The sequence below is a fragment of the Xiphophorus couchianus genome, chromosome 9 (genome assembly GCF_001444195.1).
Source record: "Xiphophorus couchianus chromosome 9, X_couchianus-1.0, whole genome shotgun sequence".
NCBI classification, from domain to species: domain Eukaryota; kingdom Metazoa; phylum Chordata; class Actinopteri; order Cyprinodontiformes; family Poeciliidae; genus Xiphophorus; species Xiphophorus couchianus.
In genome coordinates this window covers 8,395,379-8,413,865 of record NC_040236.1, presented here as the reverse complement: position 1 = coordinate 8,413,865, position 18,487 = coordinate 8,395,379, and the positions used below count along the sequence as shown (strand labels likewise).

The 18,487-nt window shown below is 36.9% G+C and overlaps 1 protein-coding gene across 1 annotated transcript in view; it reads right to left on the bottom strand.

The window, feature by feature from the left end:
• The window catches only part of LOC114150996 (adhesion G-protein coupled receptor D2), an 80,351-nt gene that overhangs the window by 18,781 nt on the left and 43,083 nt on the right, over window positions 1–18,487 (bottom strand). The window contains exons 22-23 of the mRNA XM_028027871.1: window positions 15,627–15,680; window positions 12,675–12,819 (exon numbers count right to left, since the gene is read on the bottom strand). Coding sequence (XP_027883672.1) covers window positions 12,675–12,819; window positions 15,627–15,680 — 199 coding nt within the window. The remainder of the gene's footprint in view (window positions 1–12,674; window positions 12,820–15,626; window positions 15,681–18,487) is intronic.

Here is an 18,487-nt window from a genome sequence, read left to right as displayed (position 1 = left end):
TATCCTGCCACTAACTTCAGCCCTCCACTACCATAGCAGAGAAGTGAAAGCATATGGCAAAAATATCAATAATTCAATTATAATATATCAATTATCAATTTAGAAGCACAGAACGGGATCCCTATGGATCATGCATTCTTATCATTCAGGCTAAATTTTGACCATATCTAAGAAAGAGACCAGTGACTGTATGTGGCACTGCTGGTAGATTTTCATGAGTGCTTCTCAAATGTTACAACCCAACCCAATAATAAACATACTTAAATAAATGTGAAAGAAGTCCTACTACACATGCGATATGCAAAGTGTGTGTGTGGGGGGGGGGTTGTCATTAACATGCTTTTTTCATAGAAGTGACATATGGGCTTCATTCCTCATTGTTTACACCCATGTTGAATGCATGTTTAGACATGCCAACATACATTGCGTGATAATACATACTGTGACAGCAGCTTTACCAGAAGTTTGAAAAGGAACCCAACCCAGATCTCTGAATTCCCTTTTTAAAGCAATCAAGGAGCGACATGAAGCCTCATACACAAACACCTCTCATCACAATCCACAGGACTCAGAGAAAGCCAGAGTATGTTTAGAGGAGTTGGCATTCTCTGCTTGACTGAAGCAGATCATAGAGGAGTTTGAGAAAACACATGGCTGGAATAAGAAGAAAGAGAGTTTGAGTCTGAGGTTTCTGAGAAGGTTTTGTGATCTACAAACCACCAACTTGGCACTCAGACACCCTCTCTCAATATATTTGTAAGCATTTGTATTTGTTCTGCACAGTTCTGAACTTTTAAATTGTTTTTATGTCAGCTAAAAACCAAACATAGTCACTCAAATATACAAGGGCAAATTGTTGAAAATGTTAAAAAAAAGGAAATATGCTAATAATCAAACTGCATAAGCACACATATCACTTTTCAATACAAACTAGCATCCATTCCAAATGCATTTCCTCTTTTCGCACACACAACCATTCATCCAAAAAGTGCTTCACCCCCTTGTGTAAAGCACTCCCAGTGTTCTGCTTACACCATCAGCAGCATCAAAAAGGACAATCTATGTTCCCTCCTCTGTCTTCTTTTTTCATTTGAGTGACTATGAGCAGTAGCTGCAGCAGCTGCAGCAGCATCTCTCCCTGCCTGTGCTCAGTCGGGGTGAGGCAATAGGTTTAGCAGGCGAGGAGGCGAGGCAGATTTATGGTGGTGGATGTGACCTCTGGGGCCGTAACACGGTGATGGGTGAGTGGCTCTCAGCGGTAAGCTACTGGCACTTGACAAAGTGCCCGAAGCAGAATGAATTTACTTCTCTTTTCCTCAATCATCAAGCAGCCACTGCCCTGACCCCCATCCTGACTGCTATAACAAGATCTCCCATCTCACAAGGGCCTGAAAAATTTACTGTCACATCTACTTTTCAATGAGCTCAAGTGAGCACTTCTTTCACCTTCAGCGGAGCAGGTGCTGGTGTCGAGCAGGGCTAACCTGTTTGAGTGTGTATGTTTTATGTGTGCGTGCATCAGGGGGAACTTACACAGAGAGCACGCTGCACCCACAGGTAAGCTGGTGAACTCGCTTACCTGTGTACTCCTGTGTTCATCCCCAGCCTTTAATAGGGCATTTATAAGTAGACAAAATAAAGCAGGAAATACCCAAAGACACACAAGTATTCCATGGTTTCATGCAATGTTTATAAAACTCGTGCGTTTTCTGCAGCACTCATAAGTGTAATAAGGTTACCAGGGACACAGAGGGCAGAACTATATGGATGTCAATAGACACCTCTCCCATTTATATTAAAAGTCAATCTACCTTAACACATCTCTTATACACACAAGCACACACAGCAGGCATTATGGAATTTGTGTGTATGAAGGCTTTCATCAGCCTGATGGCAGTAGAGTTGGACTTAATGATCCCGGTATTCTTTTTTTTTTTTTTTTTTATAACCAGTCGATAAATCTTGATGCCAACACATTTAAATTTCACCTTTCATGCTCTCTACTCGCTAGAATGAAATATAGTGAAGGTAAAAGAAAATTAAGAACATCAAATGAAAGCTAAGAAGGATGCAACAGATTTTTTTCTTCTGTTCAAATTTGTTTGGATTCTTACTGTTTTGTTTAGTTTCCACACATTGAAGCAAAAAAAAATAATAATTAATGAATCTGACAAAAATACTTTGAATCTCAAGATTAAAAAGTCAGTATGGACGCTAAAGGTTATTTTGTCCTGGGGTTCAATTAAAGCTAATGAGAGATTGAAACGGTTTAAAATCAAATAATCTTTACTTCTTTTTTCCTTTTCAATTCAATAAAAAATTGAATTGAAAAAGATTCAAAATTTCAATTGAATTGAAAAAAAGAATAGGGTTTCCTTATTTTTAAAGAAAACAGTAAATAAACAAAGTTTAAATTATATTGAATATTAACATTTTGAAGAAGTGTACAGATTTGATGTAGATGAAGCTGTTAATTCAGCATGATAAAATCAATCTTTTAAGCTGAGTGGTCATGAACTTCAGTATTTTGTATAGGTAATATCAAGGTCCAAAAACAATAACGAGACAAATATTTTCAAATGAAATTGAATATTTTTTCTTCTTTTTGGTACACAGAACAAATAATTTCTATAATGTTCAAATATTTTAGAAAGATGAAAATAATTAAGTGTAATTTTGATTCAAAATAGTAAAGCTACTTGGACAAAGGTTAACTTTGCATCCTATAGAGTCCCTGAGAGATAAAAAAAATATGATTCACTTTCATTCAGAATCAATTTGAAAATAAATATCTAGTTAGTAAATCTTGGGTCCACCATGCAGACTGATTCAATAAAACAGGAGATAAAATAGCTTATGATTGTTCTTTATAACATAAGAGGGTTTTAAAAAGTACTTCACTATATTGTCCATTGATATTGCAGTTACACCGCCAATCAATAACCTGTGCATTAGACAAAGAAACTGGCCTGTGCACACATTTCTATTTGTCAAGTTCAGTCTTGAATATGTCATTACTAATTCAAGCTCTTTTCTTTTTATGATCCCAGCCTCACCAGCTCGAATAATGTTATCATGATGAGCCAATAAAAATCAATGATTAAACACGTGTAATTTCCCAGAGACAATGTATTAAAATTTATTGTCTTTTGCCTTGCAGCAGGCAACACGACTTACTGTCTGTGGGTTACAACTGAAAATAAAATGGGGATTAAAAGCTACTCAATGAGCTGCTGTGAAATTGATCAGGCTACAAAAGCTGCTCCACAGCTGCTCTTGCCTGGTAAGCTCCAGAGTGCAGGATTAAAACTGTGGTAGAAAGGGAATGGGGAAGTTTCAGACAGAAGACTGTAAAGACTGAAACTCAGATGGGTTGAAGGGAATTCTCATGATGTAACTCAGAAAACAACTTTGCTTGATGAGATACAAAGATTTGAAGGAATTCATGGTCACTCAAGTTTTCACTTACATGAGAAGGAACAAAACTGGTGATAGAGAATTTGATAACAGTCAATGAATTAAAGAAAAACTCTAATACATAGCAATAATTATATGCTTTAGCAGGTAATCTATAAATCTAAATAAAATCATAGGATGTCATGGTATATAGAAAATCAAATAAAACTAAAATAAAAGCATGGAATAACATGCAGAGAGTAGAGCAGCCAATCCATAATCTCTGAAATAGTAATATCCAAAATAGTCTGTGATGTGCAAAAAGCTTCAGCACTTAAGTTTGGTGGTAATGCTCTGCATGCCACACAGACATTTTTTCTAGTTTCTTCCAATCTCTCTGGTTAAAAATACAAACAACACATTCACTAGTATCGCTAGGAAACTCTGGGGGACAATGTTCTCCAATAACCCATGGAGATTTACTGTTTGATCATCAACTTGGACAGTATTCCGTTTGGACTCCTTTTTTAAATTACATAAAACGAGAAAGAAAGAAAAAATCCAGTGGCCACGAACAACACCTCTGGCTCAATCAGTGGCAGTGGCTCAGCAAACTGCATTTTTCTTTTAACTTTCAATTCTCCTAAGCATCCGTGCTTCACAGCCCCTGGGGCTATTGCCTTTCTCAATCTGTCCCTGGAGAGGCAGGAGTTATGGTCCCTGTCGATTGAGGAGAAAGGGATGTTATTCCCCTGTCACCTCCTGGTCGTGCCGCCATCCTCCCAGCGCTGATCTACAGCCTAACCACACCGCCTCCCCTTACCGCCTTCCTCTCTCCCTTTTCCCCACTTTTTCTGTTGTAAGCTGTGGGTATGTCATCGCCATGGACTGTTGAGATGTGGATGATGGAAAAATGTTCTTGCAAGGGGGTTGGAGGTGCTGGTTGTGGTTTTTCTGTCATGATTGTTAAATAAAATGAAATTTGCTTATTCAAATGGACAACAGATTCTAAGGGATATTTAAATAAATGTATTTCATTAACCGTTCCCTGTGACAGACTGGCGACCTGTCCAGGGTGTACCCCGCCTCTCACCCGGAACATTAGCTGGAGATATGAATCAGCACCTCCCGACCCCACTAGGGACAAGGGTGTAAGAAAATGGATGGATGGATGAATTTTATTAACCAAATACTGCACATTCATTCATTTACAAAAAGAAATGTACCGTCTGTTAAGGAGATGGGGGACACAGAGTGGGCTGAGGGAGAGGGGATGTGAGACCGGGTGGCCCAGGGGAGGTGACCTATCCCAGGCCACATGCAGGTCCTTGAATGACACCGTTGATAGTGGAGCACTGACAGGGTTAAACATGAAAGGCAGTTATCTGAAGATTACATGTGCTGGCCGTTAACTCATGTCACAGGGGTCTAGGTAGATGTGATTTTCTTGTTTTTTTCTTTTTTTTTGGCTGACTTCTCCTGAAAAAAAAATCTCTTTATGCGCGTGTGTGTGGGGGGGGGGTACAAAAAAAAGATATTAGAACTGGTTCAAAACATTTAGATTGAAACTGAAGCCATGAAAAGCATTATCAAAGACTAAAAACTATAATAATAAAGGTAACGGAAAGTTAATATAGAACAATTTCTCAAACAGGCAAGAAAAAAAAATCAAAGCAACAGTCCAGATATGTGTTTCATGAGGGAATATTATAACATGATATAAAACTATGAAAAAATAGTTTTTAAAGAGGAGGTATACAACCCCCTTTTTTAAACAACCCTTGTTCTTAGTTCACTTTGCAAATTGCATGCATACAGAGTTAATGTGGTTTCACAGAAACCTCACATTGGGAAACTTTCTTTTCTTTGTTCTCAAACTGAAATAGGATTTATCAAAACTTAAGAAGCTGCAAATCACTTAAACAACCAGAACCAGCACAGACATTAGTACACCTGACACATGCACAGCAGACAACGTCCAGACCTCGAAGTGTTTGGACCCATTTCCATACTGCCCAATGCTCATCTTTTTTTTCCCCTTTTACTATTATGCAACTTAGGCAAATCTTGAGTTTGTGAGGGTCTTTCTGGGTGAAAGAATAAATAAATAAGCAGATAAACAGATGAATAACCCAGAGAGATGGGAGCGCATGTGGCTTGGCCATCCATCATATATCCTATTACCCTCCACTCAGCAGCTCCTGCAGTATATATAATGTAGTCAACCTCCATAAGCAGATACAAATTCAACTGTTTTCCTCCTCAATTTGTTATTACTGACAACAGCATGGACTGTGCCTTGTTGTTTCTCTGAATTATGAATAGATTCCCCTCACCAGACTTTCACTTGTGCATGATAGTGTGGTGTTTTATGCAGAACAGCTGTGGAAAACAAATGTGTAAAGCCTAGCGCAACTTGTAGCAGTTGGACAAATATGCATAAACAGCTATTTAATTAAGGCACCAAATGGACTCAATTTTTCAACTCTGGATGGGTTGTATTGGGGTGATAAATATAAAATACCAAGCCACAATGCAAGTGCAGGGAATGTAGCTGTTTAAGTGTTTCAAATGATCTAAGAATTGATTCAAGACATTTTACAGTAAACAACGATACAGTAGACATGTAAATCAAAATCTCAATTCTTGCCACAAGTTCCTTTTCCAAATTTAGTCTTGGAACAACAAATACTATGAGTATTATTCACCAGTTCTGTGACATGATTTGATTGGGTGGGTAAAACAAAGAATGGGAGGAAGAACTATCCAAAAAAGGTATAAAGTAAATAAGAAATTAACAAATCAGATGTAATATTGAGATTGACAGAAACCAAGCTGTGAGTGGTAGGGGAATGTAAATATATGGCAAACTGATAGCACATTTCACCCACCACTTGTTTGTTTGGCTATTTACACTGTGAGGCTACAATCAGGTTCTTCAAAGCTTCAGCCCACATGACAAGAGCCTATTTCAGGGCCGCACGTCCCCCAGATAGCTGAGCCAAATCTCATTCCACACACACACAAACCCAAAGTCATATGTATTTAGTTGTCCATCATTTCAAAATGTAAAAAGGATGCTGGGGGGAATTAAGTTTAATTCATGTACAGAGGAAAAAGGAATAAGAGAGAATAGGAGGATAAATTGTAAGGAAGTGATTTTTTTGGGACTTGGCTGAACTCTCAAACCCTGTTTGGTTAGAGCAGATGTGGAATTAGTACACATCAGTTTGCATCAGTGAGACATTAAACACAAGCTGCTTCTTAGATGCCAAATACCTCTCTGTCATACAGACACAAACATGTGCATGCCTCACTTCTAGTGTCTATGGCTCTGCTAGAGTAATTATCAGGATGATGTCAGTTCCCAGAGGATCAAATTCCTCTACTTTCTTTTTTAACCGTGGTAGTGCTGAGATACCTGTGCAGTGTGAAAAAGTATTTTAACTAGGGAAAACAGTCAGGTTTTCTTTTCATTTAAAAAAACAACAACAAGCCAACAGTAGTTGAAAGGGAGAAGAAGAAGACTGTCACACTTGTTTCAGATTGTCAAACACATGTTAAAATCCAATTTGGGATGTTTGCAATAACTGACAATCAGTTTATATTTATGGTGGAATTTTGTCCCAATTTTCTTAGCAGAATAGTTTTAATACAACTATAAAGTTGAGTTTCTTCAAGCTGCCACAAGGTTATTTGAAAATTATGTTAACTGATGCCTAGAAAGCATCAGATCTTATAAAAAAAAAGTAATTTCAGAAAAGTGTGTTCTTACTGCTCAATGTATTTGTGGAATAATTTTGAAAGGAATTGTCAGGGGTTAAGGTACGATCCTGTTAGATAAAGACATTCTTCAGAAAGAATGAGGGAATTGTGATTTAACACAGAATTTATCAAATTTTTCCTGGATCAAAAAGGCCATTAGGAAGCAGTGCAAACCTTATGAAGCTCAATGAATGATTAAAAAAGGCTTAATTTGGACCTATGAGATTGAACTAATACCTGTAATAACAACTTTTAGGAAATGAACTGAAAACCTACAAGAAAAGAAGGAAAGAAGAAAGGATATATTTTAAGATATCAAGACATTTAATGCCTATGTGCATCACTTTAATGTCCTCCTGTTTTGAAAAAAATATGTGTACATTAAAAATAAATCTTATTGTTAAATATTTGCAGTTATGTTCTGATTTTGCAGCAGTCCACCTATAGCCCCCAAAGTGCATGACCAACTACGGCACATTTGCAAAAGCAGTAGGTGATCTGATAGCAAGTATTAAGATGAAATCACATTGAGCATGTCTTTCCACAAGAAAAGTTTTTCCACTGGGATCCTGTTTCATGTCAGTGAAATAAGCTAAATATGGATGACAACCTGTAGTGTGTGAGAGGAAAATAAGTTGGCATCAACCCCAGTGTGATGTGAGCAGAGATCTGTGTATAATTTGCAGAAGATGCATTTGATAGACCACCAAACTGTTTTCTATCTACAAGGCCCCAAATTGCAGGAAATGCTAAGGAACACGTGCGGAATGGAAGAAGGGGAAAGGTGTCAAATGTCAGAATCAAACTGGAATTCGCTTCCTACAAAGAGGGTTTGGTTAGCTTTAAACAAACGTTTTCTAACAAATACTTAGCGGACAACATGAAACTGTACATCATGCTTCCTTAATTAGAAACACCCCGGAAATATGTGAGAAAGCAAAACAATTGTCAAAAATATCAATGTATACACAATAACGATAATTTCATGCATTTGCACATTTGGTAATTTCATTTCTCCAGTATAAGTACAAGTACTAGGCTGTGGGATTTACAAAACTTGTGGTGGTACATGCTTTAACAATTGACGACTTAAAGAAATTTTCTAAAATCTTAAATAATATATAATTAAAATGACCATTCTTTATTTAATTAATTTATTCTTCACCCAAAATTCATTAATCCATTTATCTCGGTTTTTCAGATTTAAAAAAAATTGTAATGCAATAGAAGAGTACAACGGGATAAAATGGTTCATTTATGGGTTCAAAAACAAGTACAAGCTTTGAGTTGACCCAGAGGTGGCATGTATCTCTATCAAAGAGTATGTCAAGATGTCAGCTAAGACCAGACAACATCTTAAAGTCATGATATCTATAAATGCAATATGTGTATATTTTTAAGTTAATTATGAATATAGACCATAGTCCATTCAAGCACATTTCCAAGCACAAGAGAGGGATACTCTTTGACCTGTGGATTTAGAATAAGGTGAACATGAAAGGAAACCAAACAAAGTAAAAAATGACATGAGGCTACACAAATGGCCTCGCATGTTATTGCAGCTCGAAAGGGCTTGCTACCTTCAACTCTGTCATTCTTTGGCATCCTTCTCATCAGAAATGCAACACTCATTTGCACAGACAAACACCCACACATCGCTTTCAGTCCAAAATCCCCCATACTTCACCTCCCACTCCTCTTTATGCACTTGTCCTTCTCCTGTACTCACAGCAAACATGTGCTACGTTTGGTTATAATTCCCACCAACACACACCCTGAATATAACCCATCATCTGCTGTGAAAAACTTTGGCATCCAATTTGAGTACACAGAAAAATAAGAGAAGAATCTTCTGTGCAAGCCACATCCAGTTGAAACCAGATATTTGTCTTTACTACATTAAAGGACAAACTTTTTTCCTTTCTTTAAATTCAGGAGTTTACAGTCTCTGTCTTAGTACCTAGTAGCATTCCCTTTGAAACTGTATGGTGTGGGTCAAACACTGTGGTGCTCACAGACTTATGAAAAGCACATTTTGGGAAATCAAAATCTGTTGAGGAAATCGTTTTATATTGTATCTTATGTGATGGTGCTATATTTTGTCCTTTACTGTATGTTATTGTCTACCTGGTTGTTGGTTGCCTACTTGATGATGGGAGTACAGGAGCTGGTCTGTGGAAAAGAATGCACTCTTTGGGACAATAAAATCTAAAGTCTATCCCTCATAATGTTTAACTCTGCCCACAAATTTTCCATGGATATAGGACAGGACTTTATGAGTGTCACTCCAAAACATTGACCTTGTTGTACATTGTTAGCCCTTTTATCTTAATCTGGCAGAATGTTTATATATTCACTGTGCTTTTGAAAGACTCTTGTTTGCCCAAGCTTTAACTTCCTGGCTGATGCTTCCAGACATTACTTTAACACTTGCACATAATGTCCTTTCCTCATGTCTTTTTTGCTTTTAAGTGTGCAAGTCCCTAATGCAGAAAAACGTCAATATAACTACAGGCTGCCTACTTTGTACAGTTGGGATTGTAAGATGATGCTTGCAAACTTTCCTGTATTTTTGTATTGATTTTCCTTGTGGTCAAGAAAAAAAGGGTTTGTCTTATTTTATTTTTTACAGTATGTTAACTATCTGGTTTGCACTGTAAATATTATGAAATAAATGTTTGGCAAAAGATGATATTTTGAAAATAAAAAAATCACCCTTAGTTGAAACTTATTAGAACGTAAAAAAAATATTTTATTATTTTAATCATAATCATTTCCTTGCGTGGGTCATTTGGTGAATATCATATTTAATTAATCTGAATTGGAAAAAAGTGTAAAAGCATAACAAAACTCTTGCCTCTTCAGAACAATACAGCTATTACGTAAAAGATATATTACAAAAGCCGACAACTACACTAACTTGTGCAGTTAAAAATACACCAGAGTGCTTAGAAAGGATTTGACATGACATGATGATTAGTCGCAGGGTACTGACTGTGCAAATTTGTCTTCTGCATAATATAACTGCATGGCACTGAGTGAGCACTTCTACAGTCCCAGCACTTAATCACATAAAGCCGATTACATTTGCATGTTGCAGCGGTGAGGTAGAGGCAAACCGGAGGAGCAGCAAATGGACTACATAATATCATCTGACAAGTGATTATTTCTCCATTTGTGTTCTATCAGAAACATTATGTTTGCTGCTCAGTTGGATGTGTCTGGTTGCGCTGATGATTCAGCATGTAAATGTGCCATAGGGACTGATTTAATAACTTTGCTGTGAGTGAGTGAAAGAGAGTAATAATGTGGTGGAGCATGCAAATCACTTGCAAAGGAAATGTTGTAAATCAGACTGAGAGGTATTCGGAGGAGCAATAAGGGCCGACAACACGCAGCCCATGCACTTTACAAATGTGAATTTTATTATACAAGTCATAAACTATTACCAACATAGTTTCCACAGATTTAAAGAGCCACTCTGCAAATTGATATTTAGTTGCAGTTTTCCACCATCAGATGGTGCAATAAAGTGTTGGTAAAACATTTTGAAAATATATCCACATAAATGCGGTAACATACATTTGAATATTATTGAAAAAGTTTATTGAATTTAAAACATAATCTTCATAGCAACTCATTACACACAATCTGTTTTAAGCTGCATTGTTTCTGCTCATTTTGCTGAATGCAGTGGCAGTGACAGCTGGTTACAAAGTAAATCTTGGCAAACCTGATTTGGAAATGTGTAAATGTTTCCAATTGCAGTTAGGCACACACTGTTAGGAAAAACTGACATTTATAATACATTTTTTAATAAGTTGATACATATATGATGATTATTTTTGCATCAATTATGTAATTTTCAGATGTTTTTCTCCCTCCATAACTGAAAGGGCAGCACCCCACACGCCCTTTGTATGTCCTACTATTGGAAAGTGGTCATAATATTATTCCTAAATGAGGTATCACCACAACCTGTCTTAAAATTTTGATTTGGGATATTAATTATAATTTCTGATTGTCTTTAAAAACCGAGATGACAGCATAGTACGAAAATGAAAAGGAGTGTCTTAATAAAATGCAGACTAAAATCCTTTGTATTTCTGCTTTTAGTTTAAAGAGGAAACAAGAAAAAGAGAAATTATGTAATTCTGAATCTGCCTCATCAGCTCAAACCCCAAGTTACTAGTTTTAAGTTACAAAATGAAAGCAGGACTCGACCTCTCCCTCTTTTTTGGCCCTCTTTGAAACTGGTACCCTCAATCTTTCCCACAGTGAAACAGGGTTCATCACTGGCAAGCACAGCATGGGTCAGAGAGCTGAACCAGAGCCAGGAAGTCTGGTTAGTGTTAAAGTTGAATAGGGTACTTCTGATGTCTGATTTCACTCAACAAGCCAGCCGCTATTTTCTATTCCAGAATGCCTTGCTATGAAGTCTGGATGAAATACCAGTGAAGGAACAGACATGGGGCATAACTTTATACTGTTGCTATCCAAAATCAGCCAACACCCTTAACCTGCAACACATTCTGGAGGCAGTTCTGCTAATTCGAAGAAATTGAAAAGGATGTGGCTATTACTACTTCTCATAGTGACTAAAAAAACTAAAATTATTCTATGAAGAGTCAATCTGAGGACATTGTTGCAACAGAAGAAGGTTGGTTGAAATTTAAGTCACCCATTGGGATGATAATCTCAAACAAACACAGATGTAAAACCATTTGAAATGCTGTGACAAGTTCTATGAAGAGAAAAAGAGAATGCTCAAAAACTTGTACCAGCTCTTTTTTAGTGTATTGTTGGGGGGGCAATACACAAAAAAATTATTTGAAAATTGGATGAGGTCAAACAAAGACCTGTACACTACAGTGGAGTGTACATGATTAAATCATATAGTATTTGTTTTTATTCATGCACTGTTTTTGTATTTTTGGTTTAATAAAATAAAGCACTCAGTATGGTGTTATTCATCTGAAAGGGTTTCTCCATAATTTAACACTTAGACAAAAGTATAGTTGTCCAATTTACAGCCTTAAAATTCAGTTTCAAATGGAATTTATCATAAAGCACCAATACATGATATAATCATTTCAAGGCACTTTACAAAAAAAGGTCATGTTCAGACATTCCAGTTGATAAAAAGCTTTTTGTGTCTAAGGAGATACAGCAAATTGAATGGCCACTGACCCACAGCAATTAAGTTTCCTTGACTACTGAGTTTGCCATTCAGCCTAATCTTTTCTAGCAAAACTTCTTCAGCAAAGTTGAAAATTATTTACACAAAGTTCAAAGATCAACACAGTTTTAAAACATTGACATTTATTCTAGAAAACAGGATTCTGCATAGACCAGGTTGTTCGCCAAACTGTGGTCTAATGTGTGCATCTAATGTTTCTAATCACACACGTTAATAATTGTAATATTTTAAATCACATGCTCATAATGTTTTTTACTTTTGCTTGTTAAAATGGTGGCAAAAGTCCTAAAAACTGTTGAAATAAAATACTCACCTTTGCTCTTCTCTTCCTCCATCCTATTGCAGGATGTGCTGTTGCACGGGTAGGTCTCTTCCTCCTGGCTAGGGGTTGATCCAAGCGGATAACTTACAGGACGGGAAGTGGTCAAAGAACTGGATGGTCGGGAGCTGGCACAGTTCTACAAAAAAAAAACACAAAGTTAAGCAATCTCATTTGATCAGATTCCTTAGCTGATGATAAGTTATCTAAACAAGGATTATGAACATTGTGATTTGCTCGACCACTATTATTTTTTAAATGTCTGTTTGTGTTTTTCTTACTATGCCCAAGTTAACATACAAAATTCAATACAGTACCTTTGTTTGTGTTATTACTATAGGTAGGTATTTTTTTCTTCATAGTCACTGACATTAAAAATAATCTTAAATACAATTGTTTGTCATGTTTTTTTTTATTTTTTTAATTGTTACAACATGTAACAGGAGCAGTTTTTGTCTAAGTTGGAGTTGGACAGTGTCTTGTTTTGCACAAGCGTTGCCTTGTCCACTCCCACCCAAAAGATCTTCATTCACACACACACACAAACACCTACCCACGCAAAACCTCCAACATAGAGTTAGGTGCTACACAGGTTCACATACTCTGACGTGCTTTCATTAAATGGGAAATTTTCAGGGTGTGCTATTCAGTTGTTTCCTATTGTAAATTTACAGCTTTGTTGCATATGTCAAATATGCAATCAAAAGAATACAGATAAATGCACAGATACAAGTTGCAATAAACCTTTTCTAACCAAAATGCCAAACCACAATATTAACTTTGATTACATGAGTTCCACAACAATGTGTACCCAGTTTCAACTGTCTACCCATAAAAACATTTACCTGATTGATTCCAACTGGTGTATCAAAACTTGAGAGAAGATTTAAAAAAAAAAAAAAAAAAAAAACTAATCCCTTTCTCATTTATATCTATATTTCAAGGATGTCATGGGTGTGAAGTAGTGGGAAGGGGGATTGAGGGTGTTTTTTATTTGGACTTGGCAACTGACAGTTTTATTTCACAAAGCAATCCGGCTGTGTGTGTGTGGAAGAAGGAGGTCAGGGTAGGTCAAGAGGTATGTGGTATCAAATGGGCTGGTGACACTGCTAAAAGTGGCCATGTATGTGTGAGTACATATATAACCATACACCATAGGGGTTAAAAAATGGAGCATGAGTTGTACAGCAGAATATAGAACAACAATAAGGAAGAGGTCAAAAGAGGTTGACGGTAGTGTGGGATTTAAGAGGGGAGATTTCCTGATTGTGTTTGATGGAATTTATTTAAGATATTGTCAAGGTTACGCATGTCTCATTGCAGTGAAATAACACATTTGTAAGTTAAGAAATTGATCCTTCATTTAAATGACTGCAACTTTGTATATTTTCAAAATAGTAAAAAATGACTAACACATCTGTTTCACCTTTTCCAAGTAAATCCCAATGGAAACTGATCATCTTATCGTATCATTTACACAAAGGTAGAGTGACTTTATCTACACTACACTCATTGTTAATGTTTAAGAAATAAAAGGGAGACTAAGAGTTCCATACAGCTTTTCTAAATTTAAGTCCTTAAAATGCTATTGATGTGAATTATCCCATTGGATAAAATCTTCACAGGCATATAATAAACCATATAAACCCCTTTATCTGTGACAAGAGCAATATGTCTCCAAATGACCCCATATGCTGTAACAACATCAAAAATCCTCTTTGCGCCTCACCTCAAAGGCACAATACCCAATCCTATGTTTTACAACAAGAGGATATATAGGGGCATGTGCGGTCATCTAGAGCCAAATGTCTCCTATCTAACCACAGGACAGGGGGATACAGTATTTCGAGCAGGATTTATAGCACAAAACAGCATTAGCTAAAAACTATCAGGCAGCAGTGATGGCTTAAAAAATGCATTCTGGTAGCAGAACCTGGCAAGATTGGAAAATTGCCACAACGGGAGGGGAGAGGACGCAGTAAAATTGACTCTAGATGGGGGTCCCTCACTGATAACAGGAGACGCACATATATCAGACTGCACGTGGTGGCAAACCCCCCCCCCCCACACTGACATATACACATGCACATTTTAGCTTATCTATTTGCTTATTTCCTCCCATCTTTACTTTGTCCATTTTTTGGCAAAGAAGAGTCAAAGGGAAGGTGTAACAGCATGGTCAGTTTTCAATCTCCTGCTCATAAATGGCTTCAAGAGAAGGGTTAAAGCACATATGTGAGAGTCAGAGTGCAGAGGGAGGAGCAGGACAAAGTATTTCTGGAGATTAAGTGTGACACAACACCATGACCAGAAGCATTGTGTCTGTGTGTGCGCACTTGAGATGAAGGATACACACAACACACCATTGGCAGAAGAGGTTAGAGTGATGAGTGGGTGTTTGTAAAGGGCTAAGGTTCATAATTGCACCTTTAAGTGCAGGAGTTGTGTCTTTGCACGTGTCAGACTTTTAAAAGGTGCTGTGTTGGCAACAATCTTTCTTCTTTCTACAGACACACAAACACACACTAGCAATATCCCACAGTTTCAGCTAAACAGCAGAGTCCAAGCGGGTATAAATACTGCTCTGACACTTTAATGTCTGGGGACGGCTTGTCCAGGATTAGAAACTTGTAACCCACTGCAGAACCTGACATTGCTGGGATGAAGGTGATGCAATTGGGAGAGGGAGGAAGGGCTGAAGGGGTGTGGGGGCTATTATAGAGGGTCTATGTTTGATGTATAAGGGCATCTAACATAGACTGTCGACCAGTAAAAGGTTATTAGAAGCTGCTTTGAAGCTGGCTTTCATTGGCATTGAATGAGTTGCTTTTTTTTTTCTCCCAAGAGAAGTAAAATACAGTTAGTTACACAAATAATCAACAGAATTCATAAAAGCACATGGACCTGCATGAACACTTCGTCAACTGAAAACTTAGAATGACTTACAGACAAATTAAGTGCTTTTCTTCTCTCCTTGATCCTGTTGACAGTACTCCATACCTGGAAGAAAGAGAATTAAACAAAAGTAGTAACTATTTATCTAAACTCCATTAACCATGTCTTAATAAATAAAACCTAAATTGAATTTTCCTGTGGGCATAGTCTAGTACATAAGAGAGGGAAGAATACTAAAGAGTAAAAGAATAATAGCATATTTTTAGAATTAATCTGTAGACAATATCATGGAGGAGCTGGCACGGTGTAGATGTGCATGTGAGGGTGTTCCAGTGTGTCCTAGTGCTAATGGGACTTGAAAGTGACACATAGAGCTGGCACACTAAGGAGACGACTTCAAGCTATCATCTGTCAACATGGAGCGGAGGGGCCAACAAATGGAGCTATTGGAGGAGAAGGGACCGCCCTAGCAGAACAGATTGCATTTTTACACTCGAGATGAAACTGTGTACTTGCACACCTTTATTTTACACACATATAACATCACAAAAGAGTGTCACTGATGTTACAAATATATAGCACATATACACAAACACACATGTATACAGAGAAAATTATCAATCCTCAAATGATAAACTATAGCATAATTTTATTGGGAAAACTTTTTGTGAAAATTTAGACCACGTGGAAAAGGTTAATTTTACCAAAACTATTTCCACAGGTATTGAAAAGATAAATAGAAGCATGGTGCTACTTAACAATTGCAACCGATTAAGTGATTATCAGTAATGTGAAGAAAGAAATTTTGTCAGTTTCCTTCTTTGATGCATTTAGGAGCATGTTAAGTAAAAACAAACAAAGACATCAGACATGATCCAAAGAATAAACACATATAAGTTGCTGGTCATCAACATGGACAAAACAGCAAAAAAATAAATAAATCAAACAATCAAAACAATATAATTCCACAACTGGCATAGTTGTGGCTTGACATTCATTTGCGACTACATTTAGAAAAAGATTAAATATTCCCAAACAAAGACCTAAACTTTAAATACAATGACTGAAATGAGTAATGAGTGTCGTCGTACCACCATGTAAGTCAAAACTCGAAAATCTATTCAACGTCTACAAAACAAAAAAGTAGTAACTTCCTCAGCAATTATGTCAATGTCTTATAAGGTCAAAAAATAGTGAGTAAATGTGTTTTTGCTGCTAAATACTTTTGAGTCAGGTTTGGTCCTGAGTTTTTCACAGGTTGAATTAGTTTTTGAGAAGGAACTTTGGTATTTTATATCATGTGTTGTAGCCCATCTGAGTTTGTCTTTGTCTCACTTTAGGAACTTATTTTATTGTTGCTGTCTTTCTTACGATTGTTAGCAAGAGTTTTCAGTAACACAAAGTATTTGACATCTCTATACCTTATGCTCATAGTTATGGCAAAAGCATTGCAGCAGATCACATATAAGGCAACGACTCTAGCAGATCACATATCCCAACCAGATATAGTGTAACTACTACCTGAACAGAAGACTTCCATAAAAACCTTCAAGGTAATTATGAGTTCTGCATGCCTGTGTGGGTGCCTGTGTCATTTTCATGCACACCATCAGTACAAACTGGAAATTTGTAGCGCCTGGGCACTCATCTCTACAGCCTGTCCCAGCCCAGCCCACAACATTAGTGAATATGCATCATGGCTTATGGCATCATTAAGTCACCAAGCATTATAAGTTATGACACCGCACCAATCACACACATGCTCCAGAGACAGCTTGAGTATACAATGGACGTTTTGCATACAAACCATTGCTGAACCTTCTATAAATAGAAGGAAGAGCAGAATCAGAAGTGAACAGTGTTATTATTTCTGACAACATCATAACAAGGTCTTCAACACAGTATACATGCGAGTAAAACAACACTGTATAACATTATTTAAATGGGAAATTACAACTTCGGGATTTCACTGATATCAAAAACAGCCAGCATGCTGAGACAATTACGTGACACAACTTAATTAATCATTTGACAATGAGGGGAAGGGCATTGTTTTAGATTATTGTAATGTGTTTAAGGGGGTTTGAGTAGACTCAAGGTTTAGAACTGATGCAAAGCATGTAAATGGTTGCAACGCAATTTCCATATAAAAGCAGTGCACCCAACAACACCTGCTGAAATCCTTGGAGTTGATGGAAATAAAAGGTCATCAAAGCGTGGGATTACAAGGTGACCACCAAGGAAAAGCTAATTGCAATGAATAATAGGAAGCTATCGTCAGGTAATTAGCAATTAAGCATTGCATTTTGAGTATAATAGCAGCAGATGCAGTTTATGCTTCATACCACAGTTTATTGTTTAGCTGAAAAACCAGGCTTGTTAATCCACAATCTGACTTTAAGGTACGAGTTAATTCACCACCAACTTTTGCATATCAAAGTCATATTTCCTCATTAATTAGTTTTAAAAGGAAAATATTTAAAAATAAAGTTAAAAATTGAGTGATCTCAATCTTTTCTGGATACTTGTCAGCATATCTATCGTCGTCTTTTTATTTTCATTTTAACACAGATAGCTGGAGACAAGCTTGGAATGAACAAGAGTGCCGATAGACAGTCTTATCCATTCACTGGGACTTTTGTTGACAAGGACACCCATCAACCAATCGAGGATTGTCTAATACTGGTTTCTTATTTTACATTCAGACTGAAAAAAATAGTTGTCAGTTTGAGGGGAATTACTTCTTAATTTCAGTGAAATAGGCGTTTCCCTTGTGGTTTCATGACCATGCTCCTTATCACATATCATGTACTGTATGCTAATGTGTTAATTTTGACCTTTTAATCTGTGAACATTTCTATTACACATGTATGTGGAAGGACTCCACATACATGTATATGTATATGACATTT